The 22,280-nt window shown below is 41.4% G+C and overlaps 1 protein-coding gene across 2 annotated transcripts in view; it reads right to left on the minus strand.

The window, feature by feature from the left end:
* ANKRD44 (ankyrin repeat domain 44) overlaps positions 1-22,280 on the minus strand; it is a 325,415-nt gene that overhangs the window by 159,385 nt on the left and 143,750 nt on the right. For both annotated transcript variants that reach the window (XM_082466993.1, XM_082466992.1), the window contains exon 4: positions 4,336-4,414. In XM_082466993.1, the coding sequence (XP_082323119.1) occupies positions 4,336-4,414 (79 nt within the window). The remainder of the gene's footprint in view (positions 1-4,335; positions 4,415-22,280) is intronic.

Here is a 22,280-nt window from a genome sequence, read left to right on the forward strand (position 1 = left end):
TTTGAGGTTACTTGAGGAAATGAAAGATAATTAGAAATCTAGGAAGTAGATTCTTTCAGTCACTATTTAAGTCCTCCATTCCTCTACTAATCCTCCTCCAAAAGGTTGAAGAGGCAGCTGCCGAGTAAACCTCCTCTCCCAGAACAACAAAATTATTACGACAAAAGCAGAGTTATCTGAATTGGGACGCAGTATTTCATCAGTGTCATTCCGTGAGACCGGCTTCCTCATCCTCTTCCTCCGTCTGTCTGAGAGTCTTGTTTACATGTCAGAGGGAGACATCAGATGGTTGAGTTGAATATTTATAACTGATTTTTCTAAAGGAAGCTTCATGTTATTTACCTGCCTGTCAGGCACCATTGTGCACTGAAGGACACAGAGTCTGCATGTCTCATGATTTAAAGGCAAATGCTTTTTCCCCAAGGACATTTTAAAGCTTATCATTTGTTTTTTTAAAGCACTAGGCTATACTGATTCTGCAGAAACAAAGACCCAACTAAAAGTTAAACTCTAATTACAAATTAAGTACCTTTTTTTTTAAATCTTATCCCTATTAACACTTGATTTTATTATCATAGATATTAGGAGTAAAAACAACTCTGAGCATCTTTTCCAGAGGCAATATTTCTGTTCTCTTAGCCCTGTCTTCTAGGAAGAAGAATAAAGAAAAAAGGTAAACCAAATGACTAAAACTCTTACAGGCCAGAGAGAACAACTGATTCTTAAGGCGGGCTTAGCCAATGTTTGGCTTTTAATTATAGAAATAAATATGGGGACTTCCCTGGTGGCGCAGTGGTTAAGAATCCACCTGCCAATGCAGGGGACACGGGTTCGAGCCCTGGTCCGGGAAGATCCCACATGCCGCGGAGCAACTAAGCCTGTGCGCCTCAACTACTGAGCTCACATGCCACAGCTACCGAAGACCACGGACCTAGAGCCCGTGCTCTGCAACAAAGAGAAGCCACCACAATGAGAAGCCCACGCACCACAAAGAAGAGTAGCCGCGCTCACCACAACTAGAGAAAGCCCACGTGCAGCAACAAAGACCCAACACAGCCAAAAACATAGATAAATAAATTAATTAATTTAAAAGAAAAAGAAATATGAAAGAAAGATCATATGAAGTATGATTATAATACAGTGAGATCAGCTTGCTTTTGATTTTTTTTTTTTTTTTTTTAAACAAACAGACCAAATCTTATTACAGCCCAGGAGCACTGTCCTTCAAAGCAATGACCTTGGAAGAGTGTATTATGATTCCATGTATGTAGCAGTTGTCCAAAGCATTTTAAAAACGTCCCTTGGAGCTGCCTTTGGAGCCAGTTTATATACCCATCAGCAAATGGCCCATTACTTTATAATCGCACTACATTGGAGGCCAAAATCAGCATTGACTCATTTAATCACCCCTCTTTCTCTAGACCAAAAAAAAAATCAAATCCAACCTCAAAGGATGAATATTTGTTATGCATGAGATAATCAAAAGAATGACCTGCTGCCAGCTCTGGAGGCAATTTGCATTGGGAGTAGTAATCACATTTTGAACAATCATAGGAAATAATTTTACAGGAATACCACTTGTTTGGTGGCCTATGTTCTAATAAATTTACTATTTTTAATTAGTAGTTACAACTCACAAACACTCCCATGTTAGAGGGTGGGTACTTCTGGTTTTCTTCCTTCAGCCCAGAACTCTCTAACCCTTGTGTGTCTCCAGAGTTTCTCTACAGGGTCTCGTTACTGTGGCTGTTTCTCTGTGTGCTTTGTTTCCTGTATCTCAAGCCTAGGCTCTTAACTCTTGGCCACTGATTGGTTCACACTGATCTCATTCATCCATCTCCAGGCAAACGATTTAGCAAGCTCTTGACCCTTGTATTTGCCTTAATCCTGACTCGGCCAGTTCCAAAACAGAAGCTAGAAGCAGGTGGGGAAAATAAAGCCAGAATGTGGACTGGCAGTTAGAAGAAGAGGAAATCTGCAAGGCCTGAATTCCTCGCTGTCTGCTCAGAGGCATTCAGGGTTCCATCTGCCTGGCTAACAGGAGATAATGTCAGTAGGAATTTAGCGGGCTTGGGTTACACTATGCTCTGTAAATTAATACAACAATGGAGAACACAGCTGTAATGGGCAATTCTGGCAAAGCCAAGTGATTTGTCCAACGTGGGAATTGTTAGCACCTCATTCATTATTAAATTGGAAAACAGTTTGGTTGGATTCCCTAAAGGGTCAGCTGCCAGATGTAAGCTAAGAGATGAAATCATTGCTCTTGCAATGATATTTCTTTAGGAATATATACAAATTGAATAAAGGACCTTTCGGGGAAATTAAAACCATGAGAATTCCAAGAATTCGCCTAAGTTTCCACAGCTGAATAAAATTTCTAAAGAACTTTCCCAATGCTCTCCCATGCCCTCGGTCTTCCTAATTTGATGAGGGAAGAAGGAAAAATTCCATAGCATGTGCCACCCAAAATTATACTAGAGACATTAATAGCCAGTGATTCTTCCTAGATGACTGGGCTAAGAGAACAGGTGTACAGATCAAGATATACAGAACAGTTTCTCCTGGCTCTACTGAATAAGCCCCGTCTAAAAGAGGCTGGTGTACTCCATGCCCACGTGAAGGGGAGGTGAAACCAAGTTTCTTGATCACCAGACCCCAGATGCCCGAAAAAAAAATAGATGGGTCCTTCATGCTGAAGAATTAAAAAACCTTCCCCTTCGAATGTGGAAAAACAAACCAAAAACCAAAAAACCAAAGCTGGGGATCTAAAACAAGGTTTTGAATTTGTACATTCATGAACCAAACATTCCTCTGAGACCCAGAGCTGTCTCTTAATACAACATTTAGATGGTGAGTACAGCGGGTCGGGACCATTAGGTGTCATACCACAAAACTCTTTATTTTTCACCCCCACCAATTCTGCCTATAATTTTCCATGGGCCAAATTTCTACTGTTGGGGCGACCAGCCAGGTGTGCGCTGTCTGTTAACCACAGACTGTGCCGGCATCAAACAGTACATGTTTTGTTTGGAACACAGCCCTGAAACATCTTTAGAATTATCAGAATGAAGGCCTGTTCTCAAGAGCACCAGAAATACTACAGGGAGTCGAACTTAAGTTCCACAAGATCGTCAGGAGCACGGGGCACAAGCATTGTAAGGCACAAAATACTTGTTTCCTGGGAAAACCCACCTCAAGGACACAAACACAACAAAAATAAGGGCAATGTGAGTCTTCTTTGTGTATCACAGCACAACGTTTGCTTCTTTTTCATAATGTTCTCCACATCTGCTCGAATACCATGTCAGTTCCTACCTTTGCATAGCTGACTTTGGAATTCTACAGTTTCCCTTTGCTACTGCAAACAAAGGTAAAACCTTATTATAGGCCTTTTGCATAGTCTGTGGGCAGAGGCATTGCCTCCAGATTTGAATCTCCCCAAACCAAAAGAAGGAGGAAGAAAGCCAGCTGGCCTGCATACAATCCACACGGAGACACGTGCACGTGCTCAGATTCATTCTGGGGATTTGTCTAGCAAATACTCTAGGGAGAAAGCACATACTGGTTTTGGAAACCTGTTTGGTGAGATGTACCAAGCATACAGGTTTCCAAAAATGAAAACACTGACATTTTAAAAAATCTGATGAAATATTTAAAATACATCGAAAAATAAAGAGAATAATATCACAAAAACCAGTACACACACAAATCTGATTTAACATGTGTTGGCCATATTTACCCCAATTTTTAAAAAATAAAATATTTTACAGAGTTACAGTCTCTTTCATACCCTCCCCTGAAGATATCTCTCACTCAGTTGGCCTCCTCAGAGGTAACCACTATCCAGAAATGGATATGTTTCTTTTCCTTCCATATTTTTATTCTTTGATTATATTGTTACAGTCATGTATCCATAAGCAAAACATAGTACTGTTTTGTAATGCAATTTAAATATATGTAGATACACATAAACATTTACGTGTGTTCATGTAGACCTTAAGAAAACAGCTTGCTTGTTTGTTCTTTGTTTTTTTACAATGAAAAAAACTTAAAAGATATCCAAATGTACTGAATTCATTTACAATACTGGGCCTGCTTAGACAGTCAGGAATCAGACTTTCAAGGCAATATAAAAGTTTCACTAGAGAAGTCATTTTTCAATAAGAAGAAGGTCTTGCATTGTCCCTTGTCTACTGATAAACTCCATGATCAAATAAACTTCCACGAGCACAGTAAAGAAATTTTGTTTGGGTTCATTGTAGTAGTCAATCCAGTAAACTGGTCATTTAAATTTTTATCTGCAGTTGACTTTTAAGTACAGCTGATATTTACCTGACAGAATCAGGAGTTCAATGATCTCTGCATCTCCCAGAAACGCAGCCACGTGAAGCGGGGTTCGCTTCTCAGAATCCTGAAACAATGGCAAAGATAAACAAGTCAGTGGCAGCCGGAGGTATCTTTTGTAGTTATAGTACGACATGTCACTCACTCTGAGATTAATGCTTGTGACAGAGAGTGAAGGCCAAACACCTACTCAGGTCAGTTCTGGTTACACATTTCTCTCAGCATCTCCCACAGTCACGTGTACGAAAGATCCCGATTTCTGTGTCTGTGTGTCGTATTTGCCTCCCTGCTCCTTTTATTGAAGCCCAGTTCAGGTCAAGGATGGACCATCATGCACTGGATGATGAAATTCAATTTACTTTTAAACCTTCAGTATGGTTAGAAAAAAATTCAAATCTTTCTACCTACCTTAACAGCATAGTTCAAAGCTTTCAATGATTTATTTTCTTTCTAAGAGAACCTAGTGGAATTGTTCACAAGGACATTTTCCATTAACTGTTGCCTAGACCACTGCCCATTCATGTAGTACTTATTGAATGCCTACTATGTGCCAGAAGCCAGATTCTGGGGACAGGGAGGGTGACCATGACAGGCCCAGTCCCTGGCTTCATGAAACTCATAATCACGTGGGGAGGCCAACAGTAGCTATGTAAGCCAATGACACATGAGATCCTTTCAGATGGTGATAAAGGCCATAACAAAATAAAAACAGGATAATGAGATCAAGTGACTGGGGAGATGGGAAAAAGATTCCTTAAAGTGGCTGAGTAAGGATGTTGACCTTGAAGCTGAGAGGTGAGGTAGATATTACTCTGTTTCATAGATGAGAAACTATGGCTCAAATAAATTAAGAAATGTCCTCAAGACCCCACAGGTATATAGCAGAGTCAAGATTAGACCTTCACCTGTCAGATTCCAGTCTCAGTCTTTGGCAAGGCATTTAACATATTGTGCGAGAGGCAGCATGCTAACAGGCAGGGGAAAAAATACTGCTTTCCCATCTGTAAACTGGAGATGATAATATCTCCCTAGAGAACTGATAAGAACATTCAAGATAATGTAAGTAAATAAGTCCTAGGCAGGCATGAGGCTGGGCCCATGCCCAGCAAGTGCTCCATAGTAGCCTTTATTGTCACAGCATAGATAGTTGTGTGATACTGTAACCCAGCAGGACCCTATGGGGCCTTCCCGGGACAGGACCCGCGTCCCTGTCCTCTACCTGCCTCTTGTTTGTAGAAAAACTTTAGCCTCCTAGGCCTTCCCTGAGTTCCAAAGAATAAATTTAATCAAAGAAGTGAGAAAGAAAGAAACAAAGAAAAGTAAGAGAAAATAATAGTTTAGCCATTAAACAAAGTCTAGGACCTTTAGTTCCTCCTCAAGGGCTATAGATAATATCCTGAGCCACATCCTTGAGTTGTTTTGCAGATACTGAAACCCCCACCAAGAGGAAGAAGTTAACTGCATGCTGACCACAAGCACGTAGACCCCAGATAAGTTGGAACCAGAAGGTTGATGATGTTGACTCCCGATTACCTCACCACCAACCAATCAGAAGAATGTCCACAAGCTGGTCACACATCCCCAAACCGTCTCCCTCACCCTGACTTTAAAAACCTTTCCCCGAAAGCCATTGAGGAGTGCAGGCATTTTGAGCAATAGCCACCCCTTGCTAAGGCAAGTACCCCTTGCTTGGCCTTGTGATAAACGCTGCACCTTCCTTCACTACAGCCCAGTATCAGTAGATTGTCTTTACTGCACATAGGCGAGCAGACCCAAGTTTGGTTTGGTTACATCTTCCCTCCAAAACCGAGAACTCTCATAGAGTAAAGAATAGGTCTTACTCCCCTCTCTCCCCATAGTAGCAGCACAGTAGGTGCTCAGCATAAACTGACCAAACTGAACTAGTCTATGTGTGTGGTCTCTTCCACAAACTTCCATCAACTGCCCCATAACAACAGTAACCAAAGCCTATATGCTATCTTCGAGGTTTCTCCTGAAACTAGCATGCATTTTAGTTTCGAGATTTGTGGGTTCACTACTGATTTTAATCATCATTCCTATCATCACTTGATTAGACAATACACCTAACAGTCCTTGTAGCCTAAGGATTCTGTTATTCTGTTTGCGGACAGTTCAGGCCCTCTGTTCTCAGTCTCTTTCAGAACATAGCTTTTAGGCATTTCATGACTCATTAATATCTAAAACAGATGGCAGGCAGGGAACATGACAAGAACTGATCTTCAGACCAGTCTATTTGTTAGGAGGTCTGGTAAATAGGTCTTATGAATGGATTAACTAACTTTTCAGTGGATCAAAAGAGGGGGTTTGAGTTAGCTGGGAATTTATGTTGTCTATGTATGCTGCAGGCAATCACTACAGATAAGAGGAAATAGGGCAGTCATGTTAACTATTCCCCATTAAATAATGGTATGCCTTGGAAAATTCAGTAAGATATACAACCATGGTTAACCCTCTTATTGCTATATCATCCTTTTTGTGAAAATAAAGTTTCAATATTTAAAAACATGTTTGCTTATTTGAGAATCAAGTGTATTAATCTGTGCAATGAACTATACAAATAACTGAGACCAGACTTTCACAAATGTCTTCTATTTCTATTTCTTCTATTGATATTTCTACAAGCACTTTCCTTTTTAGTTTCATATTCCCTTTGAATCCTCATTATATCAACTGAAAAGTACCTCTTGGGTCTTAGGATAAAAGTTATATAATTATATGTTCTTTCGTGAATTGAACTGGTTCCAGAGTTTTGTTCAACAAATTAAGCCTCACCTAAGTGATTTAAACAAGGACTAATCCAACACAAATTATAACTTTAATTTGACCTGAAGCAAAGTCAATGCTCTGTTTGAGAACTTGGCCTCAAATAAAAGCCAAGAAAACACCAATATCCAAATCTGGTTGGTCCATCATTATATAACTGGCTTTGCTCATTCTGCGGCCCCTTTTATGACATGACTTGTTCAAACTGAAGTTTTTATATTATAAAATGGGTGTGTTACATGAGATCATATTGTAAAAACTCCTTGACTGTAAATCCCAGTGTTCCTGTTAATATGCATTTAAAGGCTTCCTGTAGCTTCCTGAACATCTATGCCAATTGACACTCTCCTTCAGTGACAAGCCATAGACAGGTAACTGCAGAGAAGATCTGTATTCAGGCAGTAGTTGTTTGGTTCACTGAAGCAGCAGAATCACATAAATAATTTCATGTGCTATTAAGACCTTACCCAAAATAACAATGCATTACTACTACTGACCAACGCCTGCTCTCTAGCAAGGAACCCAAGTGATGTACAGGATCATGAGTTGAGGTGTGAATAACAGAGCCACATTTATCACCATACCCAATGAGGTGAAACCAGCCAGGTCTCACCAACTGCAGTTCATCCTCTGGCTAAGTACAGGGCCACTCTACTTGCCATAAGCTAGACAAATGGAGTAGGAGATGCAATGGTAGAAGAAGGAGGGGGAAGGCTCCGGGGAAGAGAGAATACTAGTAATAATACTAGTAAAAATAGGTCCTAGGCCAATGATACCCCTATGGCATCTAAAAGAAGAAACAAAACCTATCTGGTGCAGACGTAGAGAATGGACTTGAGGACACGGGGAGGGGGAAGGGTAAGCTGGGAAGAAGTGAGAGAGTGGCATGGACTTATATACACTACCAAATGTAAAATAGATAGCTAGTGGGAAGCAGCCGCATAGCACAGGGAGATCAGCTGGGTGCTTTGTGACCACCTAGAGGGGTGGGATAGGGAGGGTGGGAGGGAGGGAGACGCAAGAGGGAAGAGATATGGGGACATATGTATATGTATAACTGATTCACTTTGTTATAAAGCAGAAACTAACACACCACTGTAAAGCAATTATACTCCAATAAAGATGTTAAAAAAAAAACCTATCTGGTACTTATGCAGGGCTTTTAATTTTTTTTCAAAATGTCTTTTCATCTATTCTATTACTTAAATCTCATAACATCCCTATCAGAGGAGACACACCTTTCAGAACTGTGTTGTTAAGTCTTGTTACCACTATTTAAAAGATAGGGAATCTGACCCCTAGATTATATGACTTGCCCGACACAGCAAACTGATGCCAAAGAATTAGGTGTCTTGGTTACCAACCTAAAACATTTTTCTTTATAAAAATGGAAACAAGAACATCATTTTAGAAGTTGCCTTGATAGTCTAAAAAACTTTCCATTATAATCCCTAAGAGAGTCTGGGGAAAATGTGACAAACATATAGTAAACATTCATTTAAATGAGCTTACAGTAAGTTAAAGTAGTAGTCTGGGGCCAGAAATGAACAGTAAAGTGAGAACCAAAGCTGGAAGCACATGAGCTTATTACCCTGCAGGGAGAAGTCATACCCCAGGAGCCTGGGACTGAACACTTGCTCAGGGATGGGAGGTGAGGTAGAGAACTGGAACTGGAAGACCCATGAAGTGGTCTTGAAGACAGATCCTTGAAGTGCAATGGTGGGCTCGAGAAAAAGCCAGACACTCCATGCGCAGATGGCAAAGCAATGCCTTGGCCTAGATTCTTGGTGGAAGAACAAAAGTGTCTCCACTGAACATCCACGTCTCCAGAGTCTGCCCTCGTGTGGTTTGGGGTTTTGAATTCACAATACCTTTGCAGTCTAGAAACTTTCAAGCTAAAAAAATCGGCATAAAAATTGGTTCTAAGCCAAGGATACCCCTAGGGTGCCAAGAAGAAGAAACAAAATCTATCTGGAGAGATGTGCCCTCAATCCAAGCAATCCAGGATTCCCACATATTAAACCTCCGCTGAAGATGAGCTCACCAGCCTAAACCACAGACCCACGTAGAAACAATTAATTCCCCATAAGCCAGAGTCAGCAGGCATAACAACCAGCAAGAGCTTGAGATAATATTATAGAAGAAGCAGACAGAGATACGAGTAATGTTTAAAATCATTTAAACATGAAGGACAAAGCCCAAGGGAGAAAACAAGACCTTATTTTTTTTTTTAACTGAACAAAATTTGGGGGAAGAGGTATGAAGGAAGAGTTACAGGAAGCAGTACAAATGATGCTAGAAACCATGTAAGACTTTGGTCTAAGAGAGATGAAAACAAGAGTTAAAAAAAAAAAATTGGAGAAGGATAAAATAAGTACAGTGACTTTGGGATATGTTTTACAACCATTTACTCAGCCATATTTTCTAGGCACAGACATTTATTGAGAAGGTATTATCTCCCGGACATTGTGGTGGATGTTAGGAATAGAAAATTTAAAATATCCAGTCCTCACCCTAAAGACACAGTCCAGTTACCAGTTTCCAAATTTAGGACATCAGAACAGAAACAAAAGCAGGGACATGGTAATTAGTGATATTCGTGATGTTAAAAGATTTGTGAAAATAAACTGAGACAAATGTTGTAGTAAATATTGCCCCCAAACCTGTCCAATTCTGACCAAGCCTGGGCAGGGAGTCTAAACCAACCAGAAAAAAATCTCTCCTGAACTGGGAAGTAAACAAATTTTGCCCAGGACTCTCGAGAGGCCCCATTGGCTCCAGCTTAAATGGGAACTTTGGAAGCCCTGGGTCAGACTTCCAGGTCAGTCACAGAGCCCAGCCTGTATCTTATAGGCTGCCTTAGGGGTAGTTTCTGGATCAAAATTAGAATCCAGGACCAGGCTAGGACCAGAGTAGCCTTCGGGCAGAGTGGCCGAGCTACATGTTCTGCACCATTTGCATTCACTTCTATCTGTTACCCAAGTGGATTCTCTGTGATGACCAACAGCTCATGAATGGTTGTGTAGGTCTTTACAACACCCAGGAATACAAGAGGAAAAAACAATTCAAAAGCAAGCACAGATTAGAAATAACTCATCAATGTAGTTTTTAAAAAGACTGTTCAAGTACCACAAAAAGAGAGGTCTTTTTCCATTCCCCAGGAGCTCCCATTCCAAATAGCCCTTGGCAAACAGATTCGGACCCATGGAAAAAAATCAGGTTTCTTCAGAAGGAAGGAAGGTAAACCCTCCCTTTCTATGAATAGCCAAAGACACACAGCCAGCTGGCGTCTGAGCTAAATTTGCAGTATGTCATAGAAAGATCAGGCAGAGGAAGTTTCTGTCGTCTGTTTACCAAAGAAGCAGATGAAAGAAAATAGGGAACTAGAAGTATGTCCATGTAAAGTGAGCTTGACATGGGCAGAGAGTCCGTTCTGGCTGCTGAAAATACTGTGTAGGCAGGCCGACTGAGGGGGCACCCCAAGCCTCTCTTTTGAAGATTAAGAACTGTTTATTACATGCTTCGGAAATTCTCAGCTAGAAGTGCATGATCTAATCTTCATTGTAAGTATCTGTCATACACTAAAACAAACATCCCTCCCTACATAGAAATATCTTATATACCAAGACGGGCAGATGGAGCAATATTAAAAAACAAGCTCTGCAACCCTTTCCTGTCATGAAATACAAAAGTTAAGTTCCAATCGTCAACTCAAACTCCCACTAATATCAAAGAAGCGAAGGAATTACTAACAACTTAGGCCCAACCAGCTTATGTGATATTGAACGGAGATCACTAGGAACAAGCAGATATCTAAAGAACTCTGGACACAAAATATGTACCTTGGAGATTCTTCAAATCATATGAGGAAAAGAGCCAAAGACACATTAAAGATTCAAATCAAACATTATGCAGAACGGGAAAGATGTTTAGTCTGAAGGTGGGGAATTAGAAATTTGTGAAGAAGAAAAGAAAGCAAAGGAGGGAAACAAAAATCGTATTTCTTTTTAACATCTCACAAATACAGAGGCGTACAGAAAATACCAAATCTATATGTTCCCACCAGCAAAATCAAACATGTCAAACATGTTAATATTTTTTACATCTGCTTCAGAACTCTGTTTTTAAAAAACAGCTTTAGGGGTAAAATGTCATGAGTATTGTGACTTGCAAATGGTCTTGAAAATAACTTGTGTGTGTGTGTGTGTGTGTGTGTGTGTGTGTGTGTATGTGTGTGAGAGACAGACAGAGACACAGAAACAGAGACATGTTAGGTTAGGCAGTTTTCAGTTCTTCACTACCACAAACGATGTTGCAATGTACATTCTGTACATGTCTCTCTGGGAATACGTATGAGAATTTCCCTAGAGCAGATACCAAGAAATGAAGGGACTGGATCTTAGGCAATATTCATGTTCAACTTTATTAGGTATTGCCAAATAGCTTTCAAAAAATGGTTCACCAATTTATACTCCCACCAGTCAAATATTAATTAGTTCCTTGCCAATACTTGTTGTTATCAACCTTATTACTCTTTGCCAATATGATATACCTAGCATGGTATTTCATTGTGGCTTTGATTTATATTTCACTAAATACAAGTGAGGTTAAGATTCTTTTCATATGTTTACTAAAAGTTCTGGCTTCTTCAACTGCAAACTGCCTGTACATATCCTTTATCCATTTCCAAATTCAGTTATTAGTCTTTTTCTTATGATGTGTGGAGGGTTTTTTAAAATACTGCTTAATTCAGCTTTCAATGAAAACTCGTTATGCCTTCACCTAGACACAGCAGAGATGGGTCAATGTCTACCCCAAGTCACCATAAGAGAAAAATTCAGATTTACAATCGTCATTCATCTTCCATGTATGAGTGACCCCATGGAGCTGGATTTTCCTTGGCTGGAATTTTCTATGCCTCAAAAGTGATGGTTAATCTCTGTCCCTATACACCCGCACCACTGAACAACCTCATTCAACTATCACTCTGTTGGTATTTCAACCCATCCATCTGAATGTAACACAGATGTATGGGAAACACTAGTACATTTTGCTATATCAAAAATGTTCAAATTCAAACCTCAAAACTATACCTAATTATAGAAACTAAACAATAATCACTCAAAAGACTTTAAAATGAGATTTTAAAGTCTTATTAAAAGGCTTTAAATAAAATATAGGAATTCCCTGGCGGGAATTGGCCCAGTGGTTAGAACTCGGTGCTCTCACTGCCGGGTCCCAGGTTCGATCCCTGGTCGGGGAACTAAGATCCTGCAAGCTGTGTGGCCAAAAAAAAAAAAAAAAAGATAAAATAAGATAAATGAGAATGCCAAAGACATTTTGATTATATATGCCTTGGGTAACTAAATACTATATATTTTATTGCATTAATTTTTAACTAAATTAACGTATATTAAGCAAAAATTATATCAGAGATTTTTATATTTTCTAATTTGTTCCTTAAAACAATACTGTGAGGTAAATATTTTCATCCCTATTTTACAGTGGAGGAGCCTGAAACTTTGAGATGATAAGTAACTTGACCAGAGTCACACAGCTAATTAGTGGTAGAACCGGGATTCAGAACCAGATCTGATTCCATTGCCCATGCTCTTGCTGACTCTCTGAATAGTTATAAGTAAACAAAGTGAAAGTTATTGTTTGTTATAATTGGTACTCTTGCCCTAATACTCCAGACCTAAGAACAAAATTCTCCTAAGTAAAAAGTACTAGTAGGCAAGAAGAATAAAGTTGGAGAATGAATACTACCTGATTTTGAGACTTATCTTAAAGCTCCAGTAATCAAGACAATTTGGAATAGGTGCAAAGGCACATATATGGACAACACATGATTTTCAAAGAAGGTACAAGGGCAACTCACTGGTAAAAAGATAGCCTTTTCAACAAATGGCACTGAAACAATTAGATATCCATAAGCAAAAACAAACAAAAAACCTCCAACCCAAACCCTGCACACTAGACAAAAATTAAATCAAGGTGGAACGTAGAACTAAATGTAAAACTTAAAACTGTAAAGGAAACATAGGAGAAATCCCTTGTGACCTCAGGTTAGACAAAGATTTCTTAGATATAACACCAAAACATGACCCATAAAAGTACAAATTGATAAATTGAATTGCATCAAAAATAATAACTTCTGCTCTTTGAAACACACTGTTGAGAGAATGAGAAGACAAGCCACAGAGTGAAAGAAGATATTTTAAAGTATATATCAGATAAAGGACTTCTATCTAAAATATACCCCCAAAAAATCTCGAAACTCACTAATATGAAAACAATCCAATCAAAAAGTAGGCAAAAGATGTGAACAGATATTTCACCAAAGAAGATATACAGATAGCAAATAAGCACATGAAGTAATGCTCAATGACATTGATCATTAGACCTGTATGATCCAGATATTCTACTCTTAGGTATTTACCCAAGAGAAAAGAAAGCATACGTCCACACAAAGGCCTGTACATGAACGCCTGTAACAGCTTTATTTTTTAAAATTTATTTTATTGAAGTATAGTTGATTTACAATGTTGTATTAGTTTCTGCTGTACAGCAAAGTGATTCACTTATGTATATATTATATATATTCTTTTTCATATTCTTTTCCATTATAGTTTAGTACAGGATATTGAATATAGTTCCCTGTGCTAAACAGTAGGACCTTGTTCTTTATCCATTCGGTATACAACAGTTTGCATCTGCTAATCCCAAACTCCCAATCCATCCCTCCCTCAGCCCCCTCCCCCTTGGTAGCCACAAGTAGTAACAGCTTTGTTTCAATAGTCAAAAATTGGAAACGAGGGGCTTCCCTGGTGGCGCAGTCGTTGAGAATCTGCCTGCTAATGCAGGGGACACGGGTTCGAGCCCTGGTCTGGGAGGATCCCACATGCCGCGGAGCGGCTGGGCCCGTGAGCCACAACTACTACTGAGCCTGCGCGTCTGGAGCCTGTGCTCCGCAACAAGAGAGGCCACGATAGTGAGAGGCCCGCACACCGCGATGAAGAGTGGCTCCCGCTTGCCGCAACTACAGAAAGCCCTCGCACAGAAATGAATGAAGACCCAACACAGCCAAAAATAAATAAATTAAAAAACAAACAAACAAACAAACAAAAAACAGTGCCAGGATTTAAAAAAAAAAAAAAAATTGGAAACGATCCAAATTTGTATCAACAGATGAATGGATAAACAAACTGTGGTATTTTCATACAATGGAACACTACTCAGCAATTAAAAGGAATGAGCTATTGCTACATGTTACAACATGGATGAATTAAAGTAATTCTGTTGCATGAAAGGAGCCAGGCAAGAAAGAGTATGTACTGTATGAATCCATTCACATAAAATTCCAGGAAATGCAAACTAATGTACAGTGACAGAAAGCAGATCAGGGTTTGCCTGAGGAGGCTGGAAGGGAGATTGGAAAGGGTGGGAGGAAAGGGTTGCCAAGGGGCACAAGGAAGCTTCTGGGGGTGATGGATGTATTCGTTATCTTGATTGTGGTGATGGTTTCATGGGTGTAAACATGTCAAAACTGGAAATTTTTGTTTACTGTATGTCAATTATATCTCAATAAAGCTGCTTTTAAAATACACAAGCAGGCAAATGAAACATATTCTCTTTTGCATAACATAAAGAAGTCTATATTTAAGAGTTAAAAAAATACACCTACGCAACAATTCAGTTACGAGGAAGAAAAGAAATGGCAAAGTCATGAAAGGAAATGAGGCAATTCATGTTATGTCCTGCTCATGTATAGACATAAAAGTGAAGTTCTGGCAAAAGAAGGGGGTGCTGGATTAAAGTCTATATGCTTTAAAAGCAGGCACAAGCAAGATTTCTCTGCAAAATCTCTTAGGACATTTACATTTCCTCAATGAAACCTTTAACAAATGTGTACTGGGTAAGGATGTAGAAAAATAAATCTAGAAAACTAAGTACAAGTATGAAAGTGAATGGTTTATGCCTAACCTGTGGGTCCACGGCAACATGTCACCAGCAGATTACCAGAGTACCCTTGGGATCTTACCACAGAGCTCAGAAATTCCCAAGTGACAGAAGTCCTTTTAGAGCAGACTCTGCCTGGGGAAACTGATGGGACACCAACTATTTATTCTGTTGCCCTGATTTCGTTTGGCCAGAGACATTTCTTGAGAGTCAGTGGAAACAGAGCATAGAAAAGGGTTCTAGTCCTCGAGTCCTACAGATTGGAAAACTGGCCAACGTGCTTGGGTTTTGTTGGCAGTGAAACAGTAATACACATCCACCCACTGCAAAGGCAGTCATCAGGAGCTTCTGATGAAACCAAGGCAGATCTTCACAGCACTACCTCCCCCTGCATCCTAAAAGCTAATAAAGTTCACAGATGCTCTGTGTAGCATCCCAAGTATAAAAAGAAGCAGTGTCTTTAAACTTAATGCATTTGGTAAATAGTTTCTCATGGAGAAACCATAACTCTTGTATACATGGTGGGAAGGTTTTACTGCTAAGGATACTTAAGGGAGCCCACAGTTTGGAACTGCCCTTGGTTCCAATGAGCTAACCAACGACGTAAGAAGTCTAGTTTCTGTTAGGGCCCCACCCCCGGCTTCCTGTCTCTTTTAATTAGATCATTAACCAATTTCTTCAACAAACAAAGATGTCTAATAGGAGAGGCAGATAACTAAGAAAATCAGTTAATTACTTGGAAAATTATCTCCTATTGATAAAAGGATGGAGAGAAGGCAGTTGCTAGGTTTTCACATCTTTAAGGAGATAGCAATGGTGAAAGTTTGTCATCAGGTATATGACCACACAGTGTCAGAATCAAAATCTCAGGAGAGGAAGCCTAGAATTATAAAATATCTAAACTGGAAGGGTATTAGAGACATCCAGAGAATTTAATTGATTGGCCCGAAGTCACATAGCTGTTAATGGCAGTGGTGGAACCTTTCATTCATACAAATGACAAAATATTTACTGGCACCTACTATGTGCTGGGCACGATGCTCAGTCCTGGGATGCAGCAGCATTCAAGAGAGGGTCCCTGCCTTCACGGAACCTCAAAGAATCTCACTTTCTTGGCTCCAGGCTATTTACGACAATGGGCTATTTAACTACAGTGGAATAACATTAGATTAATCACGCCCATCAGCAAAGAGCAGACACACACTTACGCAGTGTTAGAAAATGGCAAACAGAGAAAGAAAGAGTGTGGCATGAAAGGAGACAATGCTCAAAGGAAGCTACTCTGTACACAACAATAACTCTTAGTTACTGGGTCTGTTTCTTGCTATCTCTCTTTTTTATTTGAGGGTGGGGGAGGGGAATTAACAGCGAAAGCTTATAACAACAGTTTCTGTGGTCCACAAAAAATCATCTTAACAAAAACGAAAAAAATCATCTTAACTAAAATGATTAGCATCTCTTTACAAGTTTTTGTTTTCAGCCTCCAGGTGGATATTATAGAAACAGAGTTTACATATAATACCGATTATAAAAATCACCAATGCAGTTATCAGGACCTAAGATATCAGATCGGCTCAATAAACCAGGATGTTAACACTGATAACCTCTGGGTGAAGGATATTATGGGTGTTCTTCACTTTCTTCTTTCTTTGCCCGTATTTCAAGATTTATATTAACACAGTTTAGAAACAGAAAAACCAAAATTCCTTTTGTAAATAAGAAAGACTTTCCTATTTAAAAAAACAAAACAGAAACAAAACAAACAAACAAACAAAAAAAACAGGCCTGCTCTAACAAGAGCTAGTTGTAAGTAATTAAATATAAATAGTAAAGCACTGGACGTTATTTCCTGTCCAAAACCTTTGTTATCTTGTAGTAAGGTTTTAAATAATTGATATGCAAATGTGTTTCTTTGCCAATGACAAAATATTATGTTTATGAATAAACCTGGAAAAACTGTTATTTGTATAATGTTCCACAGAGTTGCCAAAGCAGCATCCTACACAACACATCATAGGAAACGTCAGGGAGACTGATCAGGTAGGTATTGTTATCCCCATTTAACAGGACAGCAATCAAGGCCGACTTAGAGAGTTGAATGACTTGCCAAAAGTCACACACCGACTTTTGGTGACTCTGGGTGTCCTGATTCCACACTCTCTGTGTTCTCTCACAATACTACATAGGGCTGTACTAGCTGGTACGAATTCCTCGCCAAGGAAGAACCTGCTTCCACCCTCCTCACGGCACTTTGGAGGCCTTTGGTCCTACTCTGACCTTTCCTGTCAAGTGACCTGCAGGATAGGGATGGACACACGCACACCCACACCCACACACATACACACACACTTTCATTAGAAGCATCCTCGTGTGGCCTAAAGAACATACACTCTGGAGTCAGAATGACCTGACTTTGAATCCCTCCTCTGCCACTTAGGAGCTGTGTGACTTTGGGCAAATAAATCAGCCTCTCTGATCCTTTCCTGTAAAATGAAAACAGGATCACCTCCCTTGCAGTCACAAATCAGATGTCCAATAAATATCAGCCATCTTATTATTATTATTGACATCTTTGTGGCTTATCCTAATTTTTTAGCTCCCCTTGGTGATTAGACTAAATAAGGAGATTCAGAACAGTTTCTGGGGAAACAGTTTTACTGTTAAGAAATGGTATTTGTTTACCAGAAGAAGAAGGGCTGGCAATGCCTGCTCAAAGTTGGCCCACAGCAGTGCTTTGCCTGCTTCCTCTCCAGTCTAAAGCAGTCAACTCAGTGGGCTTGGCCATTGTTATCTGTCCCACCTCAACCAAAGTAACCAAAGCTTCTCCCAGACTCCAGAGTTGGGCCTCGCATAATTCGTCCTTTATCGCGTGGGACCCACAGTGGAGTCTTTTCCTCTCGTGGAACCACCTAAAACACCTACCCCCCAGCAGCTCTAAACCCTTGCTGAGAATGTATCTCTGCTGCCATGAAGGCCTCCTTTCTCATCCAGTCTCGGTAACTCAGTAGAGTCAGCAACCTAGACAGATGGGAGCTGTCCTTGGGGGTTGGATGCTGTGCCCTTTCTCTCCTCCTCCAAAGCTGAAAACCTTCGAACTAGGCATCCCCAAGCTCGAAAGCTCACTAAACCTTTCCGACACTTGACAGGAGAGTTTTGCTATCCAAGACACCTACTCTATTAATCAAAGTCTCCCTTATTAACTTATTAGAAGTAAAGCCACCACAGAATCATTAAAGGTACTCAGGAAAATAAACAGGGGGCCACTTTCTACAACAACAAGCAAAGAAGCATTCATCTACGCCCTTCCTAAACTGAGCTAATAGTACAGAAAGCCAAACACACTGCAATGATTCAATACAGAGCATTCTGCTTAGCGAGGGAAGACTGCAAGATGGCAGGCCTCCCAAGCCCTCTAATTAGAGACTGATGTGAGTGGTCCCAGAACGTGGAGATGGTTACATAACAGCACTTCTTGGAGACAAGGGAAACAGAAGATGCATCGCTCCACCTCCAGGACAATCTCAAAAAAACCCATACCACTTGAGAACAACCGTCAGAGAAAAAGGTCACTGGGGACCCAATTGGCCTTCGCAACCGTGGACTATAGGGGATATTTTTTCCCAACCCAACTTCAAATTGCTTAGTATTTCCAGACTAACTAGTACTTTTTCACATGAGTTAAGAGCTCCTTAGGATCCTCACTTGAAAATCTGGCTTCTGAGAGTATACAGAAGGCAAGAATGGGGTCTTCCCCCAGAAGATCTCAAATACCCTACTCAACACCACAGGACATGGGGATATGGCATTCCATGGATGGGTTAAACACTAACACATACTTGGTTGGTTTGCTTGCTTGCAAGTGTTATCTTTTCTCTGTTGACCTTATGTATTCATGGAGGGGACAGATTTTTAATTTAAATGTATGTTGCTTTGCATACCATATGTGTTTCTGAAAGTGGTCTACACATTAAAATTGTGTAAAATTTATTATTTTTTCCATTGAATTATAAAATAATGGCAAGATAACAAAAGAGGACATGAGGTTGGCTAGTATCAAAAAGACCACAAATAACAAGTGCTGGCAAGGATGTGGAAGTGTGAGGGCGTTGAGACAGTCAACACAAAACATTCCCCCTTGAGAAGAAGCAGGGACAGTTGACGTAACATAAGGCAACATTTATTTTAAAATCACACAACAGGGAGCCCCTGATTTGGGTTTTTGGAGTTGCCTGGGAGAGTCTTTTCACATGCAGCTCAACTGACCTTTCCTCTGAAACCTCTTCTGATTCTCTATCCCACCCCCTCTATTCTACAATCTTCTTTCGTGGCACCATCACATCCGATTGTCTGCCCTCCTTTTTTCCTGACTCCTACTAACCAAGCTGTGAGCTCAGGGCAGAGATAGTCTTATTCATTTCTGTATCAACCTAGTACCACATCTGGCATACAGTAGGTGCTCAATATACATTTCTTGGAGGAATAAGAGAGAGTAATGTCTTGATTTATTTTAGACTCTATCAAAACCTAAACTCCAACAAGAAAAGGGTCTGGATGAGGGTAGCCTGCAGGTTTCTGTGGTGAGGCAGAGAACTGCTGTCTACAAGGGGTTAGGGATGCCGAAGAGTCTGGATGGGTGGTTGGCATGGTTGTGTGTGGCTCTCATCCACCTCTAACACCGACTGAAGATAGCAACCCCCTCAGTCCATCACAGGTAGGGGCTGGCCTTGTTTCAAAGCTGTCTGAGCATCCCAGGACCCCTCAGCCCTTCAGACTTCCTATCCATTCTGTTGTTCTCAAAATAGGGCCTTGATTTTGTACCTCACTCACCCAGTGGATGAGAAGGCTTGCTAAGAAGGTGGTAACAAAAAGCTATGTGGCTCAGCTAGCGTCGTTTCTTATCAATAAAGCTCACCTGTGCCCCCTCCAGTGAGGGCTGCCTGCTGTGCAGTTCTGGTTTCTGTGAGACCTCAGCTACAATAAGACCTAGAGAGGGACATTCATGTCCACGGCCAGTCCACAAATACCAGTTCCTGGGAATCCAGTGGCTTGTAGAACTAGGGGACCAACACTGAATTTTTTAAAAATGTGGAACATTTATTTCCTTGTCTCTGGCTAACCCAAACCTGTATATGATATGATTAGAGGCGCCTATTAAAATGAAACTACTAGTGTGGATAGTTCCAGGCACAGGAAATCTAGATGTTTGGGACAAGCATAGAAAGGAGAAGGCGTGGGCTGGTCACCTTTTTAATTTATTTTTATTTTTTTTATTATTTATTTGGTTGCACCAGGTCTTAGTTGTGGCAGGCGGGCTCCTTAGTTGCGGCTCACCAGCTCCATAGTTGCGGCACATGGGCTCCTTAGTTGTGGCATGCGAACTCTTAGTTGCGGCATGCGTGTGGGATCTAGTTCCCTGAGCAGAGATCGAACCCGGGCCCCCTGCACTGGGAGTGTGGAGTCTTAACCACTGTGCCACCAGGGAAGTCCCTGGTCACCTTTATTAACAGGCCAGTGCAGGCCCAGTGCTGGGGAGGGGTGCTGGTGACGGAGAACACCAACACTGTTTCTTAAAAGGAGAGGGCTGAACAGATTACAGCGGGGGTGTGGGTCCAGCAAAGTACTTTATGAAGGACAAGTAACGGAAGTGGGGTCACAGGTAGTATCTACCGCTTCTCAATCCCTCAAGAATTTCCCAGAAGGATGGATTTCCCAAAAAGGTTGAGGTGTATTGGGGGACCCACATCCCAGTCCAGCCGTGTCCCTCAGCTAGGACCGGAGTTGCTAGGGAAATTTTATTCAGGGGTGAGAACCGACTTGATTTCCAACTCGGCTGAGCGGGTACTTTTCCACATTCCTCAGGTCACTGGAGGTCTGGCCTCAGATGCTACCAGCTGTGTCTGGATATCAGACCCCTCTCTGGCAGCACGAGGTCAAGGGTGTGGGGAAGAGGGAAGGAAGTAACAGCTGCTGTGTTCCTGGAGTTCCCAGGCGGCCTGACACAGGAAGCCCTTTCCCTCGGTTCTGGTTCTCCGGAGCCACGCTGTGGGGTCAGGCAGGTCAGGTACTTCCTCCAGCCGAACAGCAGCTCTCTAGAGAGCCCTTCCCCGCAGCGTGGTCTCTCGGTGGAAGAAGGAAGGGCAGGCTTTGCCTCCACAGTGGGCATGCGCAGTGATGACGTCGTCCCTACTCGGAGAGGCAGCTTTCCATGGGAGGGTGAAGGTCGCCGTGCGACAGGATTCTCTCACCTCCTACTGCTCCCCTCCCTGCAGCCCGCCCTACCCGCCCGCCCCCCCATACCTCTCACCCCTACCCCCTGCCAAGGGACCCTCCCAGCCCCAGAGCGCTGGCTTTCCTGGCCCCAGACCTCTGCTCAATCAGGCCTGCCTCTTAACCAGAACCGCCTTCCTCCCCCGCGTCTCTCCACCCCTAAGATGTCTTAACTTTAGAAGGCACAGCCCTCAACCTCCTCCAGGCCCTCTCAGCAATGCCTTCCCAGCAACATCTCTCAAAAGCAGTAGTTCCCCCCCTCCCTGGTCCCTGAAATTTGTTTGTACTTAGTTGATTCTGCCTTGGATTTTAGCCATCTCTAAGGATGACAGTGCAACAGTGGGCTCTGGAAGCAGAGGGATCTGGTTCCAATCCTGGCCCTGACACCTGGAGCCATGTGGTCTCAGGCAAATTACTGGAGCCTCCATTTCTTTGTCTGTAAAATGGGAATTTGTGAGATGGAATAAAATGATGCTAATAAAGCACAGTTCCTAGTATATGGTTAGCACTCAACAAATGTTGCCTGTATTATGTAATCCATGTTTTTACTCTTTCCCCCATTCTGGTTGGCTGATGGGAAGAGGGAAAGAAGTCAGGGTGGGACAGAGGTGGGGAAGGATAAGGTGTCCCACCCAGTCTCACCTAAATTCCAGGGTAATCAAGATATCCAAGGGCCAGATAAACATCCTCTCTAGTAGACCCTGTGACTGGAGATGCACAGGATCAGATGAACGAAATCAAAGTATGACAACATGGCAGGAGGTGTCACCTAACAGAGGAGCTGACCAGACAAGCTTTTCATCTTTGGTGAACAAAATCTGACTGCTGCCACAGGCACCTATAATTACCAGGGTGCCAGAAAGGTGGACTGAACACCAACCACAGCGAGTGGGTCACATGCTGCATCTCATTTCCTGTGG

Source organism: Balaenoptera physalus (assembly GCF_965194825.1).
Source record: "Balaenoptera physalus genome assembly, chromosome: 6".
Taxonomy (NCBI): Eukaryota; Metazoa; Chordata; class Mammalia; order Artiodactyla; family Balaenopteridae; genus Balaenoptera; species Balaenoptera physalus.